Source organism: Pelmatolapia mariae, linkage group LG17 (assembly GCF_036321145.2).
Source record: "Pelmatolapia mariae isolate MD_Pm_ZW linkage group LG17, Pm_UMD_F_2, whole genome shotgun sequence".
Taxonomy (NCBI): domain Eukaryota; kingdom Metazoa; phylum Chordata; class Actinopteri; order Cichliformes; family Cichlidae; genus Pelmatolapia; species Pelmatolapia mariae.
This window is the reverse complement of record NC_086242.1, coordinates 25,988,190-26,010,259: the sequence shown is the minus strand read 5'-3', so window position 1 is coordinate 26,010,259 and position 22,070 is coordinate 25,988,190. Positions and strand designations below refer to the sequence as shown.

The 22,070-nt window shown below is 38.2% G+C and overlaps 2 protein-coding genes across 2 annotated transcripts; one reads left to right on the top strand and one right to left on the bottom strand.

Moving 5' to 3' along the window:
- Positions 1 to 350: 350 nt before the first annotated feature.
- LOC134646666 (interferon-induced protein with tetratricopeptide repeats 2-like) lies at positions 351 to 1,817 on the bottom strand. The gene is made up of 2 exons (XM_063500530.1): positions 1,813 to 1,817; positions 351 to 1,650 (listed from the first exon to the last, which is right to left on the bottom strand). Exons 1-2 carry the CDS (start codon positions 1,815 to 1,817, stop codon positions 351 to 353), a joined length of 1,305 nt encoding a protein of 434 aa, XP_063356600.1.
- A 1,807-nt stretch (positions 1,818 to 3,624) lies between these two features.
- On the top strand, positions 3,625 to 20,919 carry pomgnt1 (protein O-linked mannose N-acetylglucosaminyltransferase 1 (beta 1,2-)). Its single transcript, XM_063460169.1, has 21 exons — positions 3,625 to 4,111; positions 4,943 to 5,045; positions 5,867 to 5,982; positions 6,720 to 6,785; positions 7,168 to 7,281; positions 7,370 to 7,487; positions 8,095 to 8,193; positions 9,436 to 9,563; positions 10,469 to 10,539; positions 10,636 to 10,711; positions 11,697 to 11,780; positions 11,940 to 11,981; positions 12,474 to 12,532; positions 14,954 to 15,026; positions 15,174 to 15,302; positions 15,628 to 15,753; positions 15,914 to 15,978; positions 16,068 to 16,112; positions 16,213 to 16,348; positions 16,438 to 16,547; positions 18,116 to 20,919. Exons 1-21 carry the CDS (start codon positions 3,992 to 3,994, stop codon positions 18,195 to 18,197), a joined length of 1,962 nt encoding a protein of 653 aa, XP_063316239.1. The 5' UTR covers positions 3,625 to 3,991; the 3' UTR covers positions 18,198 to 20,919.
- Positions 20,920 to 22,070: the final 1,151 nt, after the last annotated feature.

Below are 22,070 nucleotides of genomic sequence, written 5' to 3'. Positions count from 1 at the left end.
TTCATTTTATTGTCTCAGCCGCAGAGGATAACAAGAGACAACTACAAAAGCTCTTAAAAAAAATTATTCAGCTTTTTCAAAATTAGACCTTTTATGTAAAACACAACTAAATGAATGAACAAAAAACAAATGCAAACTGCAAAACTTGGGTAAGAGTCAGTAACATTAATGGAACAATATTAAAATCAATACAGTTCTTTTTCAGGTCATATATGTTATTGTTACTGTTATAACAATATCTGAATCAATAATAATTAATTATTAGTTTCGTTACAAACATTTAGACTGCCAGCATAGTAAATGTTCTTTATCTTTATTCTCTTTCTTCTCCATAACCTTAGTGTGAGCTCTTACTGTTGCAGCTTCATTAGAAATTCCTCTATTTCTCTGCTACCATATTTTTCAGTGTATTTCTTCAGCATTGTAATGCTGTTTTCGCGAAAGAAGGATTGGTGTGGTATCGCTGCTGCCTTCTTGTGATATTCTATTGACTTTTGTCTATCAATCAACTTTCCATTAAAATATAAATGTTTTGCATATTTGTTGTAAAGCATCTGTTGCTCTTTATATTCCAGGTCACTTTCTAGCAGTTCATTATATATCTGGTCAGCTTTGTCGTGCTCATTTACCTTTACATATAGGTCTGCAAGAGTTATTTTCATGTTAAGTGAAGAATGAGGGTAAAGGGAAATCACCTCCTTACAGAGACTGATGGCTTTGTCAATCATGCTGCGCTCGAGCAGACCGGTCCTTGTCTGCTTGAAAAAGATCCTACTTCTGTAGCAGTTTGCAGCACACCACTTCAGGTAACGTTCATCTGGATGTCTTTCCAGAGCTTCTTCTATCAAATCAATAGCTTCATGTACAGATAAATATTTACTGTAAAGCATAAGTATTGGATTGATACCACTGTAGCTACTAACTGGCTTTTTTAAAACTCTTCTGGCCAATGTGCATACTTCATCTTTCATTTTTGTTCCTTTTTGAGGACATGCATCAAGGTAAAGTGCAGCAAGGTACAAGTTCTCTGAATCGTGTTCTTTGGCGATTCTCATTTTTTCCACGATGGCATGGTCGCTATTGTTATGAGCATTCACTAATGCTAACACATAGCTGGTCTGCCATGCCACCATGTCAGGCTGCATCCTGATAGCTCTCTGGAAGTAATCTATAGCCAGCAGCTTTTTTTCTTTGTTGAACTTCATCAGGGTCCAGGCTTTTTCTGCATAGATCTCTGGATGGAGTTCATCCTGGGATGGAGATGGGTATTCATTCATCAGTGCATTAATTTTTGACAGGTAATTCTGACTTTGTACTTGTTCTCCCTGTTGGTTGTGTAGCCAAGCCAGGTTCCCATAGTTCACTACCAGCCAGGGACCCTCATCTGATACTGTGTTTCTCATCTGACGGAAGGCTTCTGTGGCCCTGCTGAAGAAACGCAGAGCATCTTCACTGAAGCCCAGCTGGTAGTGAATGAACCCCTGCAAGTTATAAATGTGACCCAACCAGCTCTTCCCCTCTTCGGTGCCAATGTCCTCCAAATTGTACTTGAGACGGAAAAGTGTGGACCTGCTACAGTCCAGATTCCAGCTGAAGTGGCACTGCAGAGCCTCCAGTTTGGACTCCAGCGTTGACAGACTCTGAGAAGAACTATGGGGATTCAAAATGAAAACAAATGCACATTCATAAATAATATATATAAATATAATATATTCAAATCACATACCCCCCCCCAAAAAAAAAAACAAAAAAAAAAAAACAAACAAACAAAAAAACAAACAAAAAAACAAAAACAGAAAAGCAGCTGCTCACCTCATCTTCTAACTCAGTTGCTTTCTAAATAGCACTGGTGTCCTTTCTTTGGACTGTTTCTTTGGGTGTGGCACCATAAAAGTCAGTCATGTTTAACTTCTGTACTGTTGTAAATGATGAACTTTGAACTTAGTGAACTATTACTTCTCATGAAAAAATACTGCCACGTGTATGTTTAATTAGGTTAGCAAGATAGGTTAGCAAATGATTAATTTTGGGTGTTACGCAAAGTATTAGTCAGGAAACTGAAGTGTTGATTCCTTACTTTTTTGATTTCTTTACCTGAGGTAAGATATTTTAAGCCATCAGAAGGCTAAAATCCAGGTGAGGTCATAGGTGATGTCTAAACTGAATTCCTCTTGAAATTATTTTTCAAAGTCATTCCATTCAAAGTGCAGTTTAAATAAATGAAGTTCACACAGTTAAAGGCTGAGCCCTACCCTATCAACTCTATCAAATGCTTTTTCTACATTTAGAGACAATACTGTGGTTTCAGTGTGTTTACTGTGTCTGTCAAATTAAGTAATCTATGTTTATTATTGGGCATACTTTTCAGGGCTTCCAGATGAGTCTTTAATGGCACATATAGTCATTTTTTAACTTATTTTGACTGGTTAGCTAGAAATCGTCCTGATTTGTTACCATTTTCATAGAAGGCATCCCTTCTATGTATGGGAATGGGGTGTTGGGCCACCCATCACCGGCCATTCGGTACCTTTATGTACGAGCTTGGTTTATAATGCCAGCAGTCAGACTTATTTCCAGTAGGTGGTTATAAACTGCAGCAGTAGTGGGATTAAGAAGCCATTTTTATTTAATCCTGTTGTCTCTTTTTTGTTGGTTAGGAGCACAGGCAATAAAAATGGTCTTTCTTTGCCTTTTATTTTCAGTTAGGGAAGAAGAGGGAACTTAAACCTTTGTTTGCTGTTTTGGCATTGTCCCAAATAAACTAGTGCCAGGCATTTTCAGTTCTGTGAAGCTGGCCTTTTCTTATGAGTGGCTGGAGTGGGGAGTTGCACCTCATCTCATATTTTTAATTTTCTGTTTCTCAACTTATATTTCTTTATTATATTTTATATATACATAAGTGTTACTTTATGTGCAATTTGGGGGGTTTTCTATGTACAATATTTAGAATTTCATTGCCAGTAGTGATGTGCCGCTGTTATCTGTATATGACTAATAACACTTGAAACTTGAAACTTATTCAAATGAAAGTCTGTCTCTGCAGTAGTCAGCATTTTGCACATGGATGTTTAGCTTTAAAATATGTGACCTCTCTAAACATTAGCAACTAAGAAAACTTGGCAAAAGGTGGCCTGGTAAATAATAAATAAATCAATTATTTTTTTCTCATATCCAATTCGGGGCCATAGGGGCCTGGAGCCCATCCTGGCTGTCAGAGTACACCCTGGACAGGTCTAGAGTCTGTCAATGGTCTAACATGGACAGACAGCCATCATGCTTACATCCACACCTACAGCCAATATAGAATCACCAGTTGGAGTTCCTGGAGACATCCTGCAAGCTCTACACAGAAAGACTGTAAAAGCTGCAGTGCTATTTTGTTGTTGTTGTTGTTGTTCTGACATTTCAACTTGAAATACACAGTGCTATTGCTCCCATTAAGTCCTTCTAAGTTTTAAAATACGAAGGAAAGCGGGCTCTTACTTACCTTACTTACTTTAAAACAAACAAACAAATTAACGTCAATCATAAGCGTTAACTCGAATAACAACCGGTAGAGGGCAGATATACGCCAATGTCTTTTCTGCCTATTTAAAAAACGAAGAAGGAAGAGGACCTCTGTGACGTATTTTGCTCTGCGACAGAAACTCTGTGTATGTTGCTGTTTAAAGCTACTTTTCTGGAAGCGTCTGTTTGCTATGGAATATAAATGTCACTACAAGACTTACTGATCACTCCGTGATTAATGATGTTCATACGTGAACAGAAAAGAGGCGTCTGGAGCATGTTAAAGCCCCGTACAGTCACATGGCAGTTTGGTGTCGTCGGCTAAACTTGGTGACTATTTGTGTACAGTGCCTTTTTATTCGCGTCTCTTGTTTAGCTCAGGTGAGCATGTAAGAGTCAGCCGTGTTTTGGTGGTGTGGAGTTGTGCATGTCCCGGTTGCAGAAAGTGGAGGAGAGCAGGCGGAGGGCGTGAGCTGTGTCCGGGATGGAGACCTGGACCCCCAATCCCCGAGCTAAGCCCTTCATCCCCCGGCAACAGAGGAGTCTCTATCTCACCTGGAAATACAAATTGACCAACAAGAGGACGATTCGCCGGTTCTGTCAGGTAAATAGTTAAACGGTCTGTACTGATAGAGCTCAGCTAAAGAGTGATGTTGCTGCTGTAAATCAGTAAAGTAAACGTTTTGTCCTGGCTAATTGTCCTGTTTTCTCGCTTGTTTTGCATTTAACAAGCCACATTAGCTCATATTTAAAGGTTTCATATTGCCAAAAGGTTTTGGTAAAGGAAATGTCAGGTGTTCTTTCAAAGTAAAGGGTGCAAGACATATCCTGGCTTGATTATATCAGTGCCTGTTCCTAGATGCACTCACTGGGCACTTTGTAGGGTACATGTTACTCGTACTGGGTTGGACCCCTATTTTCCTTCATTTTTCATGGCATAGATCTAACAAGATGCTGGAAACACTCAGTGATTTTGATTTATATTGCCATGATGGCATCACACAGCTGCTGCAGATTTGTTGGTTGTACATTCATCTCAATCTCCCATTCCACTGCATCCCAAAGCAATCCACTGGATTGAAATCTGGTAACTGTGGAGGCCATTTGAGTACATTGAGGTTATTGTCATGCTCAAGAAACTAGTTTGAGTTGATTTAAGCTTTGTAACATGGTTTGTTGTCCCGTAAACAGACGTCAGAATAAGCACACCGTAGTCATAGAGGGAGGGATGTGGTCTGCAATAGTACTTGTTGGGTGTCGCATTTAAATGACAGTAAAATAAATACCATCTGAATCTCACTGCAGAAATCAAGACTCATTAGTGCCAGCAGATCAGCAATTAAGTGAACCATTTGTAGAGTTTAATAATATCAAAATTAACTAACTACAGACATCAAGATGAACACTGATACATTTTTTTTTTTTTATCCTGCAGGCCGGTGCTGTGTTGTTTCTGCTGATAACCGTCATAGTCAACATTAAACTCATCCTGGATACGAGAAGAGTTGCCAGTGAAGATGCAGCAGCCCAAGAATATGGTGAGAAACATGTTCACATGTCATTTTACTTACTTATACTTAGTACACTCAGGTTTAAGTGAGTGTATGTATAAATTTAAGCCTGTATGTACGATTTTGACCCTGTGTGGATTGGCGAAAATCCTAAATGAATTCACACTTCTGCGTCTAATTCTAAGTCTTTAAAGGTCTGTGCTGTACAATAACTCTGCAAAAAAAACCCTGCTACAAGCAACTCGTTACCATGACATTCTACCCATGATGAATGTTGGCGAGTGACCACAGCTTTAGCTTTGCGTTGTAGCAGACTTTTGTGATTAGTAGTATTTCGACCTGTCGGCCTGATAGATGGACGTCTCATCCTTTTACATGTCAGCTTGAACTTTTTATCTTGATTTGTGATTTCAGAGTAAACTTTAACTACAGTCTTTCACCCATCAGTATACTTGGACAGACACTGCGATTTTGTCATGGATTTCAATTCAGTTTTATTTATATAGTTTCCTCAAGGTGATTCTATAAAATATCTAATCTACAATATGTGTATACAGTACAGTCTATAGTGCCCAAATGTCTAACTCTGTGACTCTCTGGACAGTAATGTAGCTTTCAGTCAGTTCCTCTGAAACGTTTACTGTATGTTAATGTAACAGTCAGTATTTAAATATGTACAAAATCAGTTTAATAGAAGAGTTGAGGGTTGATCTGTCTGTTGCTATCTGACAGATCCACCCATCACTCGTTAACCTTCTGATACACGAAGTGAAAGTGTTCCATTAAAGTGTAGTTTTATTATGAAGTGCATCATCTTGATCTTGATGTTTGTTTTTCTCTCTCTTTAGAGGATGTTATTCCTAACATGGAAACAGCACGCAGGCCGGCTAATGGACGCAAAGTCCTCGACATTGAGGTGTACTCCAGCCGCTCCAAGGTCTACGTGGCAGTAGATGGCACCACGGTGGGTGATTAACTGGTTAACTGGCTGATGTCTACTGACAGGTTACTTGAGACATTCTGCTTTAATACTCAAAGGGGCTTAGCTAATATAGCCGACTCACACAACAACAGAGGGTTTGGTCTCACTAACTTTCCAGGTGCCTGAAGACGTCAACAATCTTACTCAGACCGAGTAAGCTGCTGCTGCATGGGCCTCTCACCATCCCAGTTTTCAAGACAATCTATACATTCTAGACTAATCTTTCCTCTTAAGTGGATGCCCTTCTGTCTCTTACTAACCTTTATTTTGTTGTTAGGTTTTCAGTTGAGTTCTATTTTGTCAAGGAAAATATTAGCAATGCAAGGTGTTTAAATTTTGGCTTTTTAATGTAATTGAATTCATGTTCAAAATGGTAATAATCCTTTATAATTAATTTGGTTAATGATAGACACAAAGCGTCAGACTGTTTCTTCTGGCCGAGCATTCACATGCCACATTTCTTAGAGAATTATATTGTATTTAATAAATAATACCATGTACAGCAACAACAATACAAATTAGGCTCCAGTAAGTTTCTCATCATGTGGATAGACTGCCACTGGCAATGAAGTCCCTATCCCGCTAATAGATAAAATGTATTTTAAATAGAAATAAAACAATGTAGAGTATACCTGGGGAGCCTGCCCAGGTAAGATTAGTGTCTGACACACTTGGCTCAGTAAAAATATTGTTTTTCTTTATTTTACTTGTTCCTGCAGGTGCTGGAAGATGACATGCGAGAACAAGGAAGAGGGATCCATGTGATAGTTCTCAATCAAGCAACTGTGAGCATGTGCTGCTTATTCTTCATATCATGACGCATGTCTTTCCACTGGTAACTCATATGTAAATATAACAAACTGCAATTACTGTACATACTAGAGGTGGGAGGAAAAAATTGATGCATCATATTATCATGATTTTTTGCTAACTGTGTTTCACTGTTTTTATAGCTGTATTTATCACAATACAAACAACGTCGAAGTTAAACTTATCAAATGTCAGTAGTAGATTTTTAGCAATTTCTGATTTTTCAGTTTTTTTGTAAGACACTTTAACTGTGGCCTCTGCAGAAATAACTTTTATAGGTGTATTTGAATAGGCGCCAATAAGTGGTCGTGTGTGTGTGTGTGTGTGCGTGCGTGTGCGTGTGCGTGTGTGTCACAGGGTCATGTGATGGCCAAGAGGATATTTGACACCTACTCTCCCCATGAGGATGAAGCCATGATCCTGTTCCTCAATATGGTGACTCGTGGTCGAATCCTTATCTTTACCATAAAGGTCAGGAGCTATTGTCTGAAGAGTGAAGGGGATATTCATGTTCCAGTCGTAAACCATACTGGTAGCTGTGTTTCTTTTTGTCCTGCAGGATGAGGGCACATTCCACTTGAAAGATGCTGCTAAGAACCTGCTCAAGAGTCTGGGCAGCCAGGTGTCCCTCAATCTGAGCTGGAGAGACATGTGGACTCTAGTGGTGAAGAAAGGAGGTAGAAAAGCAGACCTTCATTTTATCAATGTCACTGAGGACAGCCATTATACAGGAAGAGCTTCACTAAATCGATCAGTCATATCATTGGTTGTTTAGAAACACTAAGAAGATTTAATTATGAGATTTCACAAAGTCAGCCCAAAGTGCACCATTTTATCGTTGATTGACATATGATTTTTTTAAAAATTTAATTTAGTTATTTTTTTAACTAGGATCAGCTTAGATTGTTTTCTGGGCCACTACAGCTTTACCGTGTATGACTGAAAGAAAGACTTTTTTGTTCTACATATTCACATTTGTGTCTTGACCTTTGTGCTTGAGGTGTTGTCACTAATGGTTACACTTTTTTTTAGGCTGAACTTAATCGTCGTTGGTGTACAAGAAACAAAAGAGATGGATATATTTAATTGTCTGTGCAGTTTTTCATCACTATTTTCTACATAAACTTGGATTTTGTTGAGAAGTTATCAGTATAAACCATAAAAAGGCATCTTTGATCTTTACTAATTAAGCTGTCAGTAGGGAGGAAGAGACAAAAGGAAAAACAAGAGTTTAGACTTGCCCTGAGATTACCTCTCTTGACTTGACGTTGTTTTTGTGTTCAGGTCAGGTTTATGGAGAGAAGCATTCAAAGTCTCCAGCTCTGTCTACCTGGGGAGACCCAGTGCTGCTCAAGACTGAAGTGCAACTCACTGCCTCTGAAGGTAAGAGCCAGTTTTAGCATGCTTGACAAAAGGTGAAGTATTTAGACTTGATTCCCCTCTGGTGCACAAAATGTTATTTAAAAAAAAAAAAAGTTGTTTATTCACTAAAAGACTTGTAGCTTTTTTGTGAATAATCTTTTGAAAGTGCAATGACATGCAGTAAAGGTTGGGTCCTTGAGAAAAAAGTCAAAGTGGGGGATTTGCTTCTGCTTATATTAGTATATTTTAGTCCCGACCTTGTAGGGACTAGATGAGTTAAAAGTTTGAGCCAAAGACTGTATATGAATGATGGTTGAAGTCACCGGTAGTTTTGGATTTCACATTTTGTAGGTTTAGCATGAGCTACATTTTGGCCACAATTGGGGAAACTGTACAATGTAAATTAAAAACAAGATGATGATTTGAGTCAAACACATTTTACGCACAAAATAACACAAATGTTAAAACTGAGAAAAGATATTAGTTCATTTCATCATGCGTCAAATATTTTTAACTAATTAAAGGTCTCGGCTGCAGGCAGGGCAGTTCAACACCTATAATTCTAACCAATGTATTTTTAGCATTGTCTTGCTGAAATATGCCTCACATGGAAAAAAAAAAAAAGTGTTCTCTTTGGGAGCACATGTTGCTCTAAAAGCTGTGTACACATTTTAGCATTAATTGTGCCTTTTCAGATGTACAAGCTGGCAGTTCTAATGCACCCATCTATATACCATCAGAGATACAGGCTTTTGGACTGAGTGCTCATAACAAGCAGGATTGTCCCAGTTCTTTTTAATCCAGAGAATGCAACGGCAGCCATGTTTGCAAAAAATAGTTTAAAATTTGGATTTGTCTGACAAGAGAATAGTTTCCCATTTTGCCTCAGTCATTTTACGTGAGCTTTGGCTCAGAGCAGAACACAGCATGCCTGAATCATGTTCACATACATCTTCCTCTTTTGCATGATAGAGCTTTAAACTGTATTTATGGATGACACAGATACAAGTTTGCCTCTCTAACATGTTCTTTTCAGTCATGTCGCTGGCCTGTTGACAGTTAACCTAATGTATTGCAACATGTTCCGCCTGCTCTGTCTTTTTAGTATTATTTACTTCTCCAGCCTTTTTCCCCACCCCAACCTTTTTGCTGATATAGGAATCAGAATACTTTATGAATCCCTAAGGGAATAAAGTTCAAAATAATTTTATATGTTACAAAAAAACTGTAAAATAATTTGGGATGTGATCTTATGTTCTGCAGAGGCAGAGTGCCACTGGGCAGACACGGAGCTGAACAGGAGGAGGAAACTCTTCTGCAGCAAGGTGGAAGGATACGGCAGCATCTGCAGCTGCAAAGATCCGGCACCCGTAGAGTTTAATCCTGACCCTGTAAGACATGTAACAGACACGACTCTTTAGTTTCACCATGTTTTTCCTGTGTGGGGAAGCACAGGAATGCCAAGCTGTAAGGAGGAAGTAATGTCCTTTCGTCAGTCAAATGATATTTATTTATTTTGCTATAATTTGTATGGTTTTTTTGGTCTTGGATGAAGACGGAAGTGAGCGTAGCATTTGAGCGAGTAGTGAGGCACTGAGCACACTTGCTCGTATGTTTGAGTATGCTCAACTTCACTGTCTCGATGATACTTCCTGTGCTGCTCTGTAGTGAGCCCAGGATATTGGCGTTAGTGCTCTTCAGGCTCAGTTAGAGTGACCCTCCAGTTTGCAGTGGATCACCACAACAGAACAGAACAGACTGTCATCATCTGCAGTCCAAAATGGTGGAGCTGGAATTTGAGCATGCTGCGAGGGACTCAAGACAGTTGAATGACATAAGGGGGCTCCATCTGACAAACAAGCCCGAAGGATGCCACAGAACAGGAAGGACTGAGTTAGCTTAGAGTCCAGTAGTTAAACAACCACTTCTTAGACAGATGGAAAAATAAAGGTAAATTGCCGAATTTACATGAGGCTGTATAGTCTATGATTGATTGATTGATATACCTTTATTAGTCCCACAAGGGGAAATTTGTGGGACTCCTAATAAAAATGTTGGATGAGTTTAAAGTATTCTGATTCCTATATCTGATTCAAACTCAGAATACTTTATGAATCCCTAAGGGAATAAAGTTCAAAATAATTTTATATGTAAAGTGTCATTGTTGAAATGCTCATATACTTGGATTTAAGTAATCAGGTGTATGCTTTACCGATTCTTGTCCACTAATTTGAGTTTCTTGTGTGCAAGTATAGATTCAGTATGATCACATTTTTACTCTGTTTTGTCCTTGCAGCTCCCCATCAATAATGTTTTCAATGTCCCAGTGGCCGTTATTGCAGGAAACAGACCTAACTATCTCTACCGGTAAGATCTGAAAAATACTCTTCTGTCATACAGCGAAGCAATAAATCTCTGTAAAAATATAACTAAGTGTTTGGTTTTTTTGTTGTTGTTGTTTAGTATGCTGAGGTCACTTCTTTCAGCCCATGGTGTTAACCCACAGATGATCACAGTCTTCATTGATGGATATTATGAGGTACCTTCATCATTATTATTATTATTATTATTATTATTTGTTTATTAATTGATTTATGTATTTATTTATTGTGATTGCTGCAGTTTACTTCTGCCAGTGATTGGGGTGTACCTTTGCTGGTGTTAGGTCATGTGACTATCAAAGTCATACAATTTTAAGATCTTAATCAAGACATCATATTTCAATACCTTATTTTAAACAAATACAACAAACATAATTTTATTTGCAGAAGTCTTTATAGATCGTTTAAGTATCTATATATTTTTTTCCTTGTCAGAGACTTTGAAGTTATTGGTAACTTTTTACACCTTGACTGTAAGAAGCTGATGCGGATTTGTTGTTAACCTGCTGGGCAGGCAGCGTGAACACCGAAGATGTGAATGCGATAACTCAAGTAACTCGTAGGAATTTGAAATTGATAATATTGGTGCTCCTAATAAAAATGTTGGATGAGTTTGAATCTCAGTGACCTCAACCTCAAGGTCAGAGGTCAAGTTTTTTAGAAAGTCTTGTGAATGCAATAACTTGAAAACAAGGCTTTTGAAATTGATACTATCTCTCTCTCTAGGAGACGAAGGGGTACCACTGACCACTGCCCCCAAATCTTTTTTTTATTGCGAGTCAGTTTGACTTCTAACGATCACGTGTGTTTTAGCAAATGAATGAACTGAATCTATGAATTAATTATCTTGTTAAATGTTAAAAAAATAATATTTAATTTCTACAGTGTATCCTTGTCATAATTACCACGAAAATAGGATTAAACTGCATTCTTTGTGAGATTAAAACAATTTAAACTAGAACTACAGAAATCCAGTTTTTGGGGTGTTTTTTGTGTTCTCTCTTTATGTTTCTATTTCTTTTAGAAACAGAATGGTCATTTCAGGTTATACTCACCCCCTCAGTGGATTTTGTTCAGGGAAAAAATTTGCACATTATTGAAGAATCTGTTTGTAGCTCTCAAACATCTGCCTTTTTCACTCAGGAGCCAATGGATGTTGTTGACCTGTTTGGACTGAAGGGAGTTCAACACACACCTATTAGCATCAAGAATGCCAGAGTGTCTCAGGTAAGCAAGAGCTTCTCATTCAAGGGTTAACACATAATTCAGAGCAATACAAGCATAGATTTTAAAGGACCGATGTTTCCTTTATAGAAACGTTCAGCAGTGTTGTTATTAAATTATTCTTTGTTACTGTGAAACTCAAACATCTTTCCTCAACCACAGCACTACAAAGCGAGTCTGACTGCAACCTTCAATCTTCACCCAGTAAGTACCAACATCAAACACTCAGCTGTATCATGTTAATGCAGCTTGTTATAACTCTTATTTGAATTTTTCATCTTTTATAATAAGTGCATTGTACAGCCTCAATTTTACATTGCACTTCAGCATTTCTTTAATTTAAAAAAAAAAAAAAATCATCTGACACGTCCAAACAGAGGTTTCAGAGTGCACACTCAGTTGCTCCAATTCATTTGTTTCTCTGACCATCATAACTAACCTGCAACTTAACCAGAGGTAAACCCTCTAACATAAGTCTGAATTGTAACTGTATACATATAAATTTCTGCTTCCACTCAATATTAATGAGACTTCTGAAACTCTTACTGTCAACACTGACATTATGATTTTATGCAGTGAACTCTTGGGGTGAATGCACTGTGGGTGTTTTATTGTGCAGTTGCCTGGGGTAGAGTCTGTATGTACCATATGTATGCGCTCATTAGAGTTTGTTGTGTCTGTTTTATCTTTTCCCAGGATGCTAATTATGCCATTGTACTAGAAGAAGATCTTGATATATCCATTGACTTCTTCAGGTATTTCTTCCAGTCTACATTACCACTACTAAAAGCAGCCAGATGTCCATGTTAGTTCCAGAAAAGGGCTCTTACTGATTGATATGTAGTTACTCTCTACTGACAACTTTTTATGCAGCTGCTGTTTTTGGTTCTTAACTTGGTAGTCTCATGCTGTTAGACTCTACTCATGCTTCTGGAATCTATGCTAAAAATTCTCCATTATTTCAGAGCAAACTCCCTTTAAATTGATTTTACATTTAATGTTATTCTAAAGTGTATTTAATTGTTTATGTATTACTTAATTATTTCAGTGTAGTAAGCTGTAAATGCTTTAAACTACAGTTAAAAGTCTAAAATGTATGCCCCTTACACTTTTTCTTGCTTGACTGATTGGTGGCTCTCCCCTTGTATTGTCCTGAGCAGCCTGGATATCAGGCTGGCTGGGTGATGATTAGGATGAAGCATAGCCCTAAACAGAAGTTCACGGTATTCCACCATCTTGAATTGTTTGGGGTTTTTTTTCCCCCCCCCCACTCAGCACCACACCCGCCAAGGAACAGACTCTGATTATTGGTGATTCAGTTTTCAGATACGTGACATTAGAGACACCAGCAACCATAATAGATTGTCTTCCAGGGCCCAGAGCAGGCGATTCTGAAGAAACCCTGAAAGTGTTGACTAAGGATAAACGTAAATTCTGTAATATTATAATTCCTGTTGGTATTAATAACACCTGGTTACATCAGTTAGAGGTCATTAAAATTAATGTTGCATCAGTGTGTAACTTTGCCTAAACTATGTATACAATACAAACCTCCCTTAGACAGTATCATTTTTAGGGCATAGCATACATTTTAATTGCTATGTAGATGATACCGAGCTTTATCTATACATGAAGCCAGATAATACACACCAGTTAGTTCCATTCCAGGTGATCCTCTAAAAGGTCTCCATAAGGGACCCGTGATTCCTGCCACATTGGCTGCTTTGCACCCTGACAGTGATGCCGCCACAGCTCTGTACCATTTATACCAGCACTTACTGAGTACTTATCAGCGCTGGTATAAAAGGAAAAGAAGTCAAAACCAGGACTAGCAAAGACCTCACAGAAAGTCAAACTGTTGCAACATCTCTGTATAATTTGTGATCTCTGAGCTTCTGTACTGAGACGTTATTAAAATTACAGTAAAAACTGACAGTCCTACACTTGTATCTTCGTCCTGGCTGCAGCGGCAGTGAAAGAACGCACCAAGTTAGACAAATTGAGAGGTGCACGACCGGTCAAAACGACATCAAAGCAGCAACTTGCACCAGTACTCTAGTCCTTCCATATGGGAGGGTGGGGATGTGAAGCATAATCGCGTCATAAGACACTTCAGGACCATTGAATAGAACGCTGTATTTTCATTTTTAACCTTGGAGATGAACTCACAGTGCGCATTCTTGTGAAGGTTGCTTGTTTCAGTCCTCGTGTAACAAAGCCACCTGTGGGTTTGAATGTAGGCACACATTAAAACTGGTGCTCAATCTCTTTCTCCAAGAGAAAGAGAGCTTGTGCATTAAATGGGATGCTAACTCTTAAGGACCCAAACGTATACTAGGAATATGTGTCCAAACTGCGTGCTGTTGCTTTTGCAGCAAGCTGTGGTTTATAGTTAGCCACAATTTAATTAAGAAATGATGAAGAGAGAAAGTGGAAATGCATCTTTATTTTTTTGTTAAAGAGAACTTTCTGCATAGCATCCTCAGCTCTTCCGAGACATTTTAACGATGTTTTTGATTCTATAATGTCAGCTGAGACGGCCTTTTAACACTCTGACCTGCAAGATTCACCACCAGATGGCAGTAGATCGACAGTGATAATAATGCTCTGCTCTGTTAGAACCTCTAGCCTTCCTTTGTTGGACAGACTGTGCTTTGAACTGTGTGTTTGCTGCTGTGAAAGCTCCAGCTTCCCTCCTGGGCTGACCAATCTGTTTGAAGCTCTGACTTCAATGGTGGAGAAGAACTTGCGGCCATCATCTGTGTTTGCGCCAGTTTGCTTTTGAGCTTCAAGCTTTCAGTTAGAGAGCAGTGAAATTAAAGCTTGGTTCTGTTGACAAAAACAAGCCTGTTATTTCTTCTTTATGTACAATAGTTGTAGTTTCTTGAAGCAATATCTACAAGTCCAGTTCAGAAGCTCCCTGTGTCAGCTGTCAATCACAGTGACCACTTGCTATGAAAGGTCTGGTAGAAAAGCTCAGTCTAATCTGTTGAAGTTCCACAACAATGTTCCTGTTCAGTGATCAGACATCGGTATGTTCAGGTCTTCTGTGTAGATCAAAGTTTTGTTCATGGTTGTTTTTTTTCTAAAATCATAACTGCAAACTAGACACCTTTTTATATTCAGTCTATTGTCAGAAAATTGTTACATTATCAATATTTTCTCTGTTTCTGTAGCTTCCTGAGTCAGACCATCCACCTGCTGGATGAGGATGACAGCCTGTACTGTATTTCAGCCTGGAACGACCAGGTGAGTGCTGACTATCATCTGCATTCCTTATTTTCACACTTAAGTGACTTCTCTATTTGACTTCTCTAAGCCTGCTTTTTATTAACATTGTCCCACCAGTCTTTGTTATGTAGATGATAACGCTCCCCTATATGTGGTGTTGATCAGGGTTATGAGCACACAGCAGAGGACCCGGCCCTGCTCTACAGGGTGGAGAGTATGCCCGGCCTGGGCTGGGTGCTGAAGAAAAGCCTCTACAAAGATGAGCTGGAGCCAAAATGGCCTACACCTGAAAAGGTACGGGAGTTTTCTTTTCTTTTGTTGTGATATTTTGTCACTGATTGATTCTTCCAGTGGCCATAAATAGATATGTGAAGTTTGATTGTCATTTAGCAAAGTGATTAAAAAGGAGCTGCATGAAAGGATTTTTAATATATTATGTTGTTGCTTTTACTGTCATGTTGTAATGCTAAAAACCTTGAATAATATCTATGTAGTGCTTAAAAAGAATAGTGTCTAGCTGACAAGTAAAAACAAATGCAGGAACACGCTGTGCATGCGTATGAGGCCGTGGCAAAAAGATCGTGACTAAATGCGTGCCTGCGCTCTTTCTGGCTTGTAGCTGTGGGACTGGGACATGTGGATGCGAATGCCAGAACAGAGGAAAGGCCGAGAGTGTATCATCCCTGATGTATCCCGCTCCTACCACTTCGGTATCATCGGCCTCAACATGAATGGCTATTTTCACGTAAGATCTGAAAGGAAAATGCTGTTTGTCATCAGCTTTTCATTTGTGTATTTCTGACACAAAGCGACAGGTCTGAAAGCAGCACTAGAGCAGTTAAGTCAGCTGTATCTTTTTAGCCCGCTGTTAAAGATTGCTGTTTTTGTCTTATCGTGTCACATAGGAGGTATATTTCAAAAAGCACAAGTTCAACACTGTTCCCAATGTACAGCTGAAGAATGTGGGCAGGTGTGTACAGCCATGTGATTAAATGCTATTGTTTTCTGTGAGTAATCTGGCTACATGGTGACAGACTTGGTTTTAATTGTGCTTCACAGCTTGAAGAAAGATGCTTATGAAGTTGAGATCCAGAACCTGCTGAAGTGAGTACAGACTCTGGCATCACTCAGCGTGTTTGCTTATGGTTGTTGTAAACCACAAAAAGTAAATTTTGTGTGTGTGTGTGTGTGTGTGTTATTCCAGAGAGGCAGAGGTGCTAGACCACACCAAAAACCCATGTGAGGACTCATTCCTACCTGACTCTGAGGGGAAGAGCTACATCATGTTCATTAAGATGGAGTCTGAAACAGACACATCCACTTGGACTGAGCTTGCCAAGGTGGTCATATTTACATAAGTGGTCTTGCTTGTGATTTTTACAGGCAGTGATTTAAGCCCTTTATGAATTCAATCATGTCTCTTGTTTAGTGCCTGCACGTTTGGGATCTAGATGTTCGGGGATACCACAGAGGTCTATGGCGGCTTTTCAGAAAAAGGAACCATGTGTTGGTCGTCGCTGTTCCGATCTCCCCGTACTCGTAAGTAACTCTCAGATTATATGTAGCCCATACCTGTAATCTTTCTGTGCTTTTTGGGAAAACAAGAAATGAGATAGAGACATGGAAATCATATGATCATTATCTGATGTTTTACAGCAGTTGCACCCTAAAGCAGTATGAAACAAGATGAAACATTTTCACACCCCTGAGAGGAAACCGTAAAAGATCCTGTTTATTACCTAAGAGCAGCTTCTGTTTGTGTTAGAGGAGCAGGTTCTGTGTGACGGCCTGTAAATGCAGAACAGAAAATGGAGATGGAGAGGGATGCAAACAGCAGAGATGTGGCCTGGTTGTTACATGAATAATTCAGGGTTTTCAACACAGTGGAAACACAGGCAAACAATGACCTTTTACGTGACAGGAAAGGGAGAAAGGAAGATTTTCTGGTACTTTGGATAGATAAAGGGCTATGCAAATAACTTATGCAATCTAAACAACATATTGTCTCTGTTTGCTGCCTGCCTATGATATCAGGCAGGCAGTCTGCTATCACCTGCAGTCTTCTGTTGGAATGGATGTATTCAGGTCCAAACCTCAAGTGATTGGCATCCAGCACACATTCTGTTACACAGTTGGCATTTAGCTTTGAAATGCTTAGAAGGTGCATTCTCTGTATGTAGGTTTAAGTTTTAGCCAGATTGTTGATATTTTGGTGAGATCCTGCATCTCTCACTTGTTTATGGTTAGATTGCTTCTCATAGCAACACAAGGAGCAGATTTATTAATTGTAAACATGATTAAGTGAAGGATCTAAGGGTTCATGTGGGAGGTACTGGTTACAACTGGTGCTTTTAATGAGAAGAGCATTTCAGGAACGCAGACTGTTGAAATACTCTTGAGTACCCTGGCTCATTTCTTTTAAAGAGGTACCTCGTTAGAGAGGAGGGAATAATTCATAAATAATTCATTAGCACTGATATTTGAAGAAAATGTTTGATTTCCTTCCATTGCCCATAAACTTACTCATATAATTATATAAATGTTATATAAACTCCAACTCAAGACATGATGTGAATATGATAGTATACAAAGAACCAAAGTCACTCCTGCTGCACTGTGCCAGTCATCAGAGGGAGAAAGGGAATTTATTTCAAAAGTAATATGATAACTCCTGTGATTGTTTACACTTCCTTTCTTCAACCATCCAGTTGTTTTTGTTTTTGAAACTTTATTTCAGTAAAATAACTTTAAGCCCTTTAACAGAATCTCTAGTTGGAGTGAGAAATTCTACCCTGTCTTTGCATTAATTACTGATTTACTGATAGTTTTTCCTATGTTCTCTTGTCAGACCACAAGAGACAATGGTTGGTTAATCTGCTTCAGATTCACAACAACCAGAACAGCCAATTACAGTTGCATTCCTAAAGTCTTTTGCTTTTAATTCTCATTTTAATAACCATCCTGGGTAAATTCACACCAGATAAAAAAACAATTTGCCTTAATTCACTTGTATTTCTGTGTAGATTCTCTGATCTCTGCTTAATGTTATCATCTCTCCACTTCCTTTTTTTAACCTCATGTGTACTCTCTTCTTTTATTCTGATCAGTGTGAGGAAACCAGCGAATGTCACTCCCATTCATTTAGAGCCTCCTCCTAAAGAAGAGGGAGCACCGGTGGAGCAGATGTAGATCTGATGTTACACATGCGTGCGCGCGCACACACACACGCACACACACACAAACAGAGACTTCAACAAGCCCTGGCCTTAACACTACTACTTCTCTCCAACAACGAACATTAATAATCCAGCCTGGGGCCCAGAGCTACAGGTCTGACCGGTACAAGAGGATACCTGGGACACTGAGTCTATTTTTTATGTTTTAGGAAGAATTAACACTACAAACAGCACTGGTGAGTCCGTCCAGCAGTGATGCTAAAACTAGTTATAGTTAATTGTGATTGTTTAACCACAACAGTGTACAGCTGCCAACAGCTGTGTCTTTTTGTGGATCGATCACTAAGCTACATCTTTGACATAAACACACTGACCTGAATGAAGCCAGTGCTCCTCATAGTTTGGTGTTTTAACTACTGAGTGTTTGTCCATTTTTGTACATACATTTTAACGAATCTCTATTTATTTTACATCTGCCAAAAGTTAGTGCTTTTTTTCTAAATAAGAAAATCCACTTTGATCAAGTTCAATGCATTTTTAAGAGTCTGACTTTTACAATGAAAAAATGTAAACGTGTGCGTGTGTGCGTGTGTGTGTGTGTGTGTGTGTGTGTGAAATCTAAAGGTTGGCATATTTCTCAGCATTAGATATCGAGTGTAAAAGCCCCATGGGTTTGTACTGTTATTGACTGTTTAGATCACTTGCCTCGGATTAGGCTTGATGATGTAATCTGAAAGGTGGCTGAGAGACAAAAACCTGAAAAGTCATACTTTTAACAACATGTGCATCTGAAACCAGAGAAATTGCAAAGGCTGTGATGTTAATGTGTGCTCACCTACAAAATGATGCACATTGAACAAATCACTTTAAATTCGGGCAGTTTTTTTGTTTGTTTGTTTTTTAAGTAAATTGACCTTTTTCCATGTAATTATCTGTTTCTGGTAAAGTTCACTACTGGCTTTTGTTCTGTCAGGGGAAAAAAAGCATGTGGCCCTTCCAGTACCAACAAGTAATAATTGACACAGGAACTGAAAATCATAATTAACAATCATTAGGAACGAAACCTTTTTGTTGTGTACCCAAAAAAAGCAGCAAAATCCGTGTCTAGGATCAGATCTAAATATGCAAACGTGTGTGCTAAAAAAACAGTTCAGGATATTTGTATCCCAGCACAGCATTTACGTGTGTACGCATTTTTTTTGTTGTTGTTTTGTTTTGCTTTTTCCTGAAGCAGACGCTTTTTTTCTGTGCTTGCTGCTGTTTTTGTAGATACAAGAGACAGCGGCAGCTGCATAAGGTGCTGAACATCCAGTTGCTTCTTTGTTTCCTGATCGAACAGTGTTCAGCTACTGAAGCTACTAAAAAACTGAGCTCAACACTGTTACTTTTCACACAGCCATCCAGTCATGTAGAAGAAGGGCTCAGATAACAAGAACACCTGGTATAAACCCTAAAGAACCGAGTCAATTTCTCTGCTTGTACCAAATGAAATCCCCAAACTAGCACTTTAGTCATATATTAATTAGATCATTGTGGGTCAGACATCACAGCAGGCAGGTACTTGCAACCAGCTACTTCATGGATGCAGCATGTGTTAAAAACTTTTTTTTTCCCTCCTAATTTCTTAGTGTGCATGTAAATTTTGGTCTCTCTCAACCATCCTGGAGGCCAGAGGCTCCACCACTTCCATCCACTGAACGTAGCAATGTGAAAAGAGTACTAAATCTTCGTTACATATTTTTATCTGTTTGAGTTTCTCATTGCAGTGTTATTCATTTTTAAGAGTAGTAAATACGTGAGAAGATTTATTTGATAATCTCACTGGCTGAATTCAATGCCCTGAGATGCAGCTGAGAGAGAGAGAGAGAGAGAGAGAGAGCTATTTCTCTTGTAAAGCTTTTCTAACTGGTGGTCAAATAGAAACCCAACCCTTTAAGAAAATGTTGATATTATTTATGGTAAGACATGCAAAAACAAACCAAGTATTATCTGCTTATGGATACATTTATTTTGAAAGTTACACTATAAAACTGGCTAAGCATTTATTCACTCTGTACCGGTCATGTTATCTTTTCAAACAATTCTTATTGATGTTTCAGGCAATTAAAAATGAAAAGGTAATTGAAACATTTGTTTCAATCGAGGTCTAAAAACACTGACTTTTAATCCAGATGTTGATATACTGCCAGACATTTTGAAAGAACGTGGAGTTTTCAACCATGTTAACAGAGAGGTGTGTGTGTGAGGAAGAGATACTGGACATGTTCTTACCAGCTGATAAGAATGCATTAACCAAATGAATGTGAATTTTAATTCTATGTTAGTATTTGCAGTCTTTTGATTGGAAGGTGTTTACCTGTCAGAATGAACCACTGAAGTTGGGGCTAAGTTTAAGTCCTAATGTGTTTCTCTGGTTTTAGATCTCTACAAATTGTCTTTTTTTTCCCCCTCTGGATTGTTCTTTCATTTCACTTTGTGGTGTTGCTGCTTCTGAGTTTCAAAGGTTAAATTGAATTGAATCATTGTTTCCATAGCAATACAGTTGATTTAATACTGTGGCAGGATTCTGAAAATAATGGAAAGTGCTTCGTATGAGTGACACAGGAGGATCTGTGGACTTGAATGCAGTTTGACATGTATGAGTTTCTTTTATCTTGGAGATGAATAAAGATTTTTTTTTTTTAAACTCACTCTCATGCTTTTTGCTTTTCTTTTTTCCCCCCTCAAGGCTGGACTGTACAATATTTTAATAATTCATAAATAAAGATTTATTATGTGTGTATAATATTCATGGAATAAACCAGAAGCTCTTCTTGTTCTGTGTGTGTGTGTGTGTGTGTGTTGGGGATGAGAGGAGAGGAGAGAAAGAGAGCTGCCTCCAGATTTCCCATGAGAGGAATGCAAAGGAACTGAGAGGCAAAAACCACATAGGGAAATGTATGCAAATCCTCAGGACTCGGTGGATTTCTGTATTCATTGTGGCTGACCAAGGATGAGTGTGGCTTCCTATCCTTTGAGGTCCAACTTTTGCAGTTAAACTATTTGTTTTTTGGTGATTAGCCCCCTTGATGTCAGTCTTTTCTTTTGTTCAAGGAGAGCCACATGTTCTGATGCATGCATGTGTGTGGAGGCAGACTTCTACAGACATAAAAAGAGCCATGCCTTGTAGTGTTCTCAGGTGATTGCAGGTGGCTTGTTTAATTACAAATATCAGAGCTGAATTTTTTGAGAAACCATACCTTCAAGTTGAAAAGTGTGTGTTTGTGTGTATGTGTGTGCGTGTGCACGCATACGCACACACACACACAATATGTTAGGATATAAGTATTCAGGTTTTTTATATTTAAATATATTTAAAGATATATTTCAACATTTAGAAAGGCTGAAAAAAAAATTTTATAGGCACCTTTAAAGACCCACAAGGACACTTTACATTAGTACAGCAAATAAAAACAAAAGGTAAACAAAAAATAACAAGTATGAAAGCATAAAAGCTAAACAAGGTAAAAAATAGACTAAGACGGAGTCATGGAGGGAATGCAATTCTGAATAGATGAGCAGCGATTTAAATGTAAAGAGAGAGTTAGTAGTCCAGATATCTGGTGAAAATTGCATTCCAAAGTCTAATGCGTGTATATATATATATATATATATATATATATATATATGTATATGCATATATATATATATATATGTATATGTATATATATATATATATATATGTATATGTATATATATATATATATATATATGTATATGTATATATATATATATATATATATATATATGTATGTACATATATATATATATATATGTATATATATATATGTATGTACATATATATATATATATATATATATATATATATGTATGTACGTACATATAT

Bases quoted from the DNA above. Each gene is read 5' to 3' on its own strand.
- pomgnt1 (XM_063460169.1), top strand. From the start codon at position 3,992: ATGGAGACCTGGACCCCCAATCCCCGAGCTAAGCCCTTCATCCCCCGG. The intron at 7,282-7,369 runs GTCAGGAGCTAT...TTTGTCCTGCAG, and splicing joins TCCTTATCTTTACCATAAAG to GATGAGGGCACATTCCACTT. The intron at 7,488-8,094 runs GTAGAAAAGCAG...TTTTGTGTTCAG, and splicing joins TCTAGTGGTGAAGAAAGGAG to GTCAGGTTTATGGAGAGAAG.